The sequence below is a fragment of the Trichechus manatus genome, unplaced genomic scaffold, assembly GCF_000243295.1.
Source record: "Trichechus manatus latirostris isolate Lorelei unplaced genomic scaffold, TriManLat1.0 scaffold00090, whole genome shotgun sequence".
Classification (NCBI taxonomy): Eukaryota; Metazoa; Chordata; class Mammalia; order Sirenia; family Trichechidae; genus Trichechus; species Trichechus manatus.
In genome coordinates, this window is record NW_004444026.1 from 8,538,890 (window position 1) to 8,547,502 (window position 8,613).

General features: G+C 54.3%; 1 protein-coding gene across 1 annotated transcript; it reads right to left on the minus strand.

Annotated features, from left to right (window-relative positions):
- Positions 1-3,259: 3,259 nt before the first annotated feature.
- Positions 3,260-6,597, minus strand: REEP4 (receptor accessory protein 4). The gene is made up of 8 exons (XM_004382112.3): positions 6,446-6,597; positions 5,534-5,606; positions 5,013-5,089; positions 4,801-4,921; positions 4,256-4,369; positions 3,723-3,858; positions 3,469-3,623; positions 3,260-3,379 (listed from the first exon to the last, which is right to left on the minus strand). The coding sequence occupies exons 1-8, from the start codon at positions 6,475-6,477 to the stop codon at positions 3,314-3,316; spliced, it is 774 nt and encodes a 257-aa protein (XP_004382169.1). The 5' UTR covers positions 6,478-6,597; the 3' UTR covers positions 3,260-3,313.
- Positions 6,598-8,613: the final 2,016 nt, after the last annotated feature.

An 8,613-nucleotide genomic window follows, 5' to 3' on the forward strand; every position in this document is an offset into this window, starting at 1 on the left:
TGGCCATCCCAGCCCTTGAGGAGCTTATAGTCACCTAAGTGCATTTGTTCTTTTACCAACAAACATTTGTTGAGGCTTCTTGGGTGTCAGGCCCTGCACTGGGCACTGTGAGGTGACTGCCAAGGAGTCAGGCCTATTAACAAATGATTACATGGTGCTTCTAGCCCCACCCTGGGGAAGTCAGGAGAGCTTCACAGAGGAGGTGATGCTCAAGCTCAGAAGTCTTAGAGAAGAAGTTGTCCTTCTCCATGGAGTCACACACTTACACAAATATTTCACTTTGGTTAAACTACCATTTGTTCCAGGCTGAAATACAAAAGTGAATAAGATGCAAGTCTGTTCTTCATCAAGTCCCAATACAGTGTGGGAGAAAATACAATGTGCTCAAGGCAATACCAGAAGTCTGTGCAAGAGATGATGAACAGTCAACTCCAAAGGGTAGGGGTGCTTTCTAAGAGCTTCCTGGGGGAGGTGATGTCCTAGTGGGGTTTCAAAGGTCAAATAGGAAAAGAACAGATAGTTGGGGTGGGAGCACATCAAGAGGGAATAGCCCACACCAGCTGCATGGAGGCACGTGACAGTCTGTTGATGAGTTGGGGAACACTAAGCAGTCGGGGTGTAGGGAAGGCCAGTTGGAAGGGGAAGGGAAGGCAATGGAAGGCCCAGCGCAGCCCAAGGCATTGTGTGCTCAGCGTAGGGCTAGAGATCAAGAGCCGTAGGAGCTTGAGGAGGGGTCAATGAGTGAGGAAAGGCTTCTGGGAGAAAGCAGATTCTTGAAGGACAACCATGACAGGCCGAGGAAGAAAGACTGGACGGCAGGAGAATCATATGGCCTGAGCAAAGGCCTAGAGCTGAAATGAGTGTGGTGTGTTCAGGAGGGAGAAATAGGAGTAGCGTGGCTAAATCCAGGGTTCGTGGGACAGCCGGGCTGGTGATGAGTTGGAGATCATGGGGCCTGAGAAAGCATCAACTCAGCAAACGGGCCTGTGGAAGCCTGTTGCCCACTCTAAGCCCTTCTTCTAGGAATGAGGGCAAGTGAAAGCCCAGCCCCAGTGAACTCTCCCTCATCACCCTACATCTTCAGGCCTCACCCCACCTTCCTTTCTTCTGAATTTTCGTTTCATTTTAATTTCAATTTAATTCAATATTAATTATATGCTCTGAATATCATATGTTTTATTCACTCAGCTCAGGTGTGTGGATTCCCCCACCCACCTATACCCAGGCAACCCTTGGTATCTCTAACAGGCAGCACACTCTTAGACAAATTGCTTCACCTCTCTGAGCCTCAGTGTTTTTGTCTGTAAAATAGGTATAACCCTTACCTCACAGCCTTGTTGGGAGGACTGAAGGAAATAAGCTCTGTAAAATGCCCAGCAGAAGGTCAGGTACACATCAGATGCTCGACACTTGTTAGGCTCCTCCTTGCCTCCCGGGCAAGAGGCAACCCATTCACTTCAGTATTTTGTAGTGATTAAGTGCACTGACTCTGGAGCCAGACTGCCTGGTTCAAAGCCCAATTCTGCCACTTACTAGCTATGTAACCTTGACCAAGTTACTTGGCCTCTCTGTGCTTGCTTTCCTATTTGTAAAATGGAGATTATAATCATAGTACCTATACCATGAGACTATTGGGAGGATTAAATGAATATATGTCAGGGGTTTAGAGCAGTGTCTCCTCCATGGAATCACACTCTAGTGCGAGCCATGACTAGTCCTTGCATCCCTACATCATTTAGCACAATGCCTGGTATCTGGTAGATGCTCATTATTTTCTGAATGAATAAATGTGGAAGTAAGATAACACCTTGATACAAGGGAATTCCATGGTAGGAAGCCACAAAGCACCAATATGTGGAGAGCTAAACCACCCCAGCAGATTAAGCACCTCCCCCCAAGTAAAACCTGGATAATCCCCACACCAACAGTTAATCCACACTCTCTCAGGCCACTCCGGGTTACCACCCCATTTCCCTTCTTCCTATCCAATCCTCTCACCCATGTCTTTGCTTAATCAAAAGTGGGAAGTGGGAGCAGGCATGAGGTGAAGAGGGGAGCCTCCTGGGACATAGCAGTGAGACTGGCATCCAGGGGATGGAGCCAACCTAGGCAGAGCCTGGGTGTCAAGAGAGCAGAGGGCCAGCTGAGGAGAGAGCCATGGATGGGGCAGGCCGAGGACCAGCGACCACGAGTGGCAGGAAGGCCATTGCAGGCTCCACCAGAGTTCTGCATCGTCCTTCCAACCAGCGGGCAGCCAGGCCTTGGCAGGGCAAGGCTCTGGCCAGCCTCCAAACCCCACCCTCCTTGACCTGGAAGCTAGGGGCAGCCCAGACCCTGGCAGCTGCTGCCCTCTCGTGGCCTCTCCTCAGAGGTACAATGCTCCCCCTGACATTCCAAGAGTGTTTACAGGAACTCAGCGGTTCCTGTGCAACCTGGAGACACCTCAGGCTCATGGAGGAATTGCGCCTCCCCAGGCCCAATCTGCACACAACTCCAAGTACATCCTCAGCCAACTAACGTGCTTCCAGAACACTTTGCACATCTCTGCTACCCCCACTGGTTTCTCTCCCTGTCAGACAATTGCACCTTCCCTTCAAGGCCCAATCCCATCTCTCTTCCTGACTGAGGTCCTCTCAGAGTCTGACCCCTCCTCAGGACTGTTCTCAGCACTCCCAAAGAGCTCTTCCATCACAGCCCTTGCCTCAGTGTAATTCTCTGTTGATGGCTATGCCTCCTCCACAAGCCCATGGCTCCTTTGGGAGTCTGTCATTGTATCATTTTAGCCCTAGTCCTCGGCCTACAGCAGGCTGTTAAAGACTTGATGGTTGGTGTTTGATGGAGCGGGATACAAACCAAGAGAAACCGAACATTTTTATGTCTTTATTTATCAAAACTTCCATAAGCCTGACCTCATTCAGCAACACAAATCATACAACTGGACACACACACACAAGAGCCTTAGAAAAGGCCTGTCAAGTACTTTGAATGAACACACCTGGGTGGGCTTTTGGTTTCATCTGTGGGGAGTGGGGGTGGGGTCCCATAATCTCATCCCATATCAAAGGAAGGTAGAGGGATGAGGAAGGCAATAAATAAAACCCTGGGCCAGCCTGCTCTAGTACATTGAGGATGCATCGCTGGGTGTGGCCCCTGGAAGCATCTGCCCCTGGGCCTTAACCAACAGCAGAGGCCAGGAGGGGCAGAGGTGAGGCAGCTGATGCAGGCAGGCCAGATGTGCAGCCACAGGTCCCCTCAAAACGGCCCCCAGGCCCCTGCAGGGCATGAGGTAAGACTGGACCAGATTCCTCAGACTCTAGCTGTCCATGTCTGAAGGCACAGGCTTTTTCCTTGTCCGAACCTTCAGGGAGCGTGAGGTTCCCTGGGGGAGAAAGAGCAGGTACCTCGTGAGACATCTGGGCTGGAAGAGCCAGGGCAGGCCCCCTCCCTCACACCCTTCTCGACACTGACCTCCCGCACCAGTGGTTTCCTCTTGATCACACGCAGGCTGTGGCTACGGCTCAGAGGCTTCTCTCGGGACCGGGCTGGCAGCTGGGGGACGGCCTCAGTATCTGACCAACACTCATCCTCTGTGTCACTGTCCTGCAGGCCCCCTGCCCGGTACCCTGTGTGGAGGACATGGAGGCCAGGGTGAGGTGAAGCCCCAGCTTGCAGGGGGAAAGCCCTTCCTCCCAGGACAGCTCTGGGTGCCTCTGTCCACTCACCGATGGGTGGCCTCTGGTGGGGCACCTGGTCCTCCATGTAGAGGGGATCTTGGTAGGTAGGGGCAGGGGTGTTGGGGATGGAGCGCAAGTCCTGCATGGAGAAGCTCCGCAATCTGCCAGCCAGTGCACCCTGACTCTGTGAGGGAGGGGAGCTGCTGAATCATCTGTGTGGGGTGGGAGGGGCTCCTAGCAGGAAACTGCCCAGGGGGTGGGGGGCATCAAGGCCCCAGCTGAGAGTAATCACTGGGGCACAGGACTCAGAACCGAAAGGAACTCAGCAATCATCTATTCTCACGCCTTTGTGGCACTAACAGAAAACTCAGGCCCAGAGAGGAACAGCAATCTGCTCACAGTCAAGGAACACTTAAACTTCCAGCTCCACGCTCCTGCCAACACCCCACCTGTCATCTTCTCACCCCTAATCCCCCAACAGACAGCCGCTATCTCTCAGCTCCTTAACAGAAAGCTAGAATCACCCAAAAGGCCCTGGGGGGTGGGCTGGAGGGACTGCTGGAGGGCTGGGAGTCCCGCACCTTGGTGGCAGCCTGCACAGCAGCCGAGGCAGCAATGTTGAGGCCCCGCTTCCCAAAGCTGAGCATCGTCTTGTAGCTGTGTTCCTTGGCCTGCACGATGTATGTATCAATCGCCTGCAGACCCAGGGAAGGAGAATTCAGATGGACAGCCAGAGTCATTCCTCCACTGCAGACCCCAGAGAAGCTACCGGTTGCCATACCTCCCAGGCCTACCCCCATCCACAATGCACAAGGAGCTACAGGTATAGGAGCAGAACATATACCAAGAGCAGGGCTCCCCACCCACTCACTCACCCCCACCATCCTCAAACCAGTTCCCATCTAGCCACTACGGCCCTATCCCCTTTCACGGCCCTAAAAGGTTATTCACATGCTTCCCCTATTTGATTATCATGGCAGGTGAGGAAGGTTAGGCCCTGTCAAGGTCCCCTAATTGAACAGCAGCAGGGCTGGGATTAGAACCCGGGTGCCTCCAGTGTCCTGAACCAGGGTTGTTTCCCTCACACCCACCCCTATGCCTACTTCCCCACCTCCTTCTGGGGTACCTTCTCATGGCGGGACAGGGACGGGTGGACAAACTTGCGGTACAGCAGGCTGGCTCCCTTGGTGTAGGGCGACAGCAGCCACAGCACAAAGGCCATCTTGATCTCATAGTAGAAAGGGAACCTGCCAGGGCACAGGGGAGCAAGGTAAGGTAGGGAGCCAGGCTAACGGTAGGCTGTCCTGCCTCACAGCCCACCGACCCTTGTGCCCATACCAGGAGATAAAGGTGTCTGTGAAGGTCTCCAACGACATGAAGAGGGCAAAGACAATCCAGTACATCATCCACCGGACCTGTGGGGGACAGAAAGGTCAGAGGTCAGCAGCTAAGCCTCCTCCCTGTCCACGACTGACCCAGCCTAGAGATTCCAGAGAGCCTGTCTTGCTGCATTCCCCCAACAGCCTGGCTGGCCCTGGCCAGGCATCTCTGAGAAACTTCTGTTCATTCCTGTACCCACCCCCAATGGGCTTCACCCACAAGATCTTCCAGTCACCCCAATGTCCGACTGACATCCCTCACTCCATTCACACCAGCTTGAACAGGGTTTTCTCTTTCCCCCTTCACTCAGGATAGGCCACAGGACTGTGCCCCTGGAGAAGGGAAGGCCAGCTCAGAGTTTCCCCACCTCACCAAGGTACCAAGTCCTGTGGGTGCCAAGCCCTATGATATGCACCTTCCCCCCAGGCTGTCGGCCCACCCTGCCTCAGACAAGCCCTCTTCCTCACCCCTGCACTCACATATTCACGAATGTTCTTGGTCTTCACAGCCTTGTAGGAAGCATAAGATGGATACAGCATCCCAAACACCAGCCTGGAAGAGCATCCCAGAAAGGACAGGTGGAGTGTGAGGGACCCCACGTCCCACTCCCACCCCGCCAGGTGGCCACCTCCCCCACTGGTGTGTGAGGTAGCAGTGCCTGCCCTGTTTTTCCTGCTTAGCTTGCAAAACGCACACCTGAGTCAGTGCCCTGGAGGCTGCCTTCCCACCCTGCTGTTTACAAACATCCCGAGCTTGCCCAGGCCTGCACCAGTGGCCCATAAGTGCATGATGGAGGAGCACACTGCCACTCAATGAACTGGTGGGAGGCAGGCTCTGGAGCGGGTGAGCACACCAGGCTGTCCCCTCCCATGGGCATATGATCGGGACCAGGGCCACCAGACCTGGCACTGCCGGGCTGCAGACAGGGATATTCGATTCAGGTACCAGAGTACTCAAAGGTGAGGAGTACGACAGAGTGGGGAGGCTGAGGCCAGGACGGTGAGTCACGTGATTCTCAGATGAGAAGTAGACACCTGGATTCTCCGCCCACAAAGTGCCACAACACTGTTGTGTTAGCCAACGGGCGCAGGCCGGCCTGCGACTCTCCGCCCCACGCACCCTTCTGCAATGTGTACGAGTGAGGGAGGGGTCCCCATCACCCAAGGAGGCTTCTGGCGGGTGGGGGGTGGGGTGTCAAGCACGCGGTGGCCTAGAAGCCCGTGTGCAGGCCTTCAGGTCCGTTAACCCTTGCGGTGAATGTTGGGGGGTAGGGGTGTGATGGAGCTCAGAAAGTCCCCTTTCTGACGTTCCCCACTAGACGTTGCCAGCTTCTACACCAGGGACGGGCTGGTATCCGGGGGTAGGGGGAGTCTAAGAGCGGCGATACTCACACCACCAGACGACAGATCATCCAGGATACCATCCTGCCAGCCTCGGGGGCGAGGGGAGACTCCCAAGAAGAGGAGTAGACGGACGTTCACGCAGGGCCTCGGGTGGGGGAATCAGTGGAGATCCGGGAACCCTACGGGGCGGCCGGGTCTCCGTTAGCGGAGACGGAGCCCACCTCCCGAACTCTTGGCTCCCCCGCCCAATCACTCTGCAGTGCGGGGAGCCTGAAGAATGGGGAGAACAGCGAACTGGAGGAGAGTTGGCCCCGGCAGGGACGAAGCCGACTTGGGAGCCAGGTACCGGCGGCACCCTCCTCTGCCGCGCCTCTCGGGCAGTTACGGCTCCGACTGGCACTTCCTGCTGTGGAGAATCGGGCGTTTGGCCTCCGTGCAGCGCCGCTGCTGGTCCTGGGCCAGGGGTCGCGGCTAGCGGCCTTCGCTCGTGCGGGTCCCAGCAGTCCCGGTACGTCCAGCTACCGGCACCCGGGGCGGAGTTTGCAACTCACTTGAAAGTTGCACGGAACAGGGATCTGCCCAACCCCAGGTCGCTGGCTCTTGGCGCAGGCGCAGCGCGGCCCAAGGGGGCGGGGGCAGGACCCAGGTCAGGGCAGCGAGAGTCCCGCCCCTTAAAGGGGCGGTGCGCACCAGCCTCCCGGATGTGGCAGGTAGGTAAAACGACCTTCCTAATCCTGAAGGTTAGGGAGAGTGGAAAGAGACTGTCCACCTGACGAAGGAAATCTGGATTTCATCGTTTATCGCGGCTCATCATTAGTTTCTCCCAATGTTCTTGCTTCTTGCATCATTTGTTCCCCTTTGTAAAATGAGGAGCCCTGGTGGCGCAGTGGTTAAGCGCTCGGCTGCTAAGCGAAAGTCGGCAGTTCGAACCCACCAGCCGCTCCTCGGGAGAAGATGTGGAAGTCAGCTTCCATAAAGATTACAGCCTTGGAAACCCTATGGGGCAGTTCTACTCTGTTCTATAGGGTCTCTATGAGTAGGAATCTACTGGAAGAAAACCGAGTTTGGTTGTTTTGGTACACCGGGAAAGGGCATGAGAGCGACCAAGCCTCAGGCTCAAACTGCAAGAAGGCTTGGCTGAGCGCCAGCAAATCCGGTTTTTTTTACCACACTGGGTCGTGGAGACCCTGTAAATCTAGACAATGCTGAGTTGATTTGGAGGAAGAAGGAGGAGGAAATGGGGGAGGGAGGTAGCCTCAGGGACTCATCACCATTACCCACTCACTCCGAAGTGCACGTGCGCGTGTCAGGGGTTCACTGCTCTCTGGGATACCCTTCCAGAGCCCATACACCTGGGCAGAACGACCGCGTGGATCTGAGAAATTCTGAGCAGAATCCCCATCCCTTCATAACTAGAGGTTTGAAATTCCACCTATTCCTCTGAGCCAAAAACACAAATATCCCTGAGATCTTAACATTAACGATTGCCATTTTGTAGTGCATTTCTGTGCCCAGAGCCTTAATCTTTACAAAGATACTTTTTCCCATTTAGGAAATAAGCCCAGTGATGGAAGATCACTTGCCCGACTGTCACCCCATTGTGGTTGGTGTTAGTTGTCCTAGAGTCAATTCCGACTCACGATGACCCCATGTGTGCAGAGCAGAACTGCGAACCTCTGGGTGGGTTCCAGCCGCCAGCATTTCCACTGGTAGTCCTACTAGTAGTCTAGCCCTTAACCCTTTGCGCCACAGGGACTCCTGTTAGCCCATTACTAGAAACAGTACAGTGGCATTTATTGCTGGACGGCCGATTACATGTCTGGCTTGATCAGTCTTCTGAGGGATCAGCTGAGCAAAGCCCTGGGAGGGCGACAGAGAACTAGAGAATTTCCTCTGAAAGGAAGGCATATATCAGAAAGAGGAAAAAGAAAAAAAAAAACCGTTGTCATCAAGTTGATTCCCTATGTTTCAGAGTAGAACTGTGCTCCATAGGGTTTTCATGGCTGTGAACTTTCAGAAGCAGATCGCCCATCTGCCAGGCCTTTCTTCCAAGGTGCGTCTGGGTGGGTTTTGAACTACCAACCTTTCAGTTAGTAGTCAAGTTTTTAACTGTTTGTGGCCACCCAAAAAAAAAAAAAAAAGCCAAACCTGTTGCTGTGAGGTCGATTCTGACTCATAGCGACACCATATGTTACACGGTAGAACTGCTCCATGGG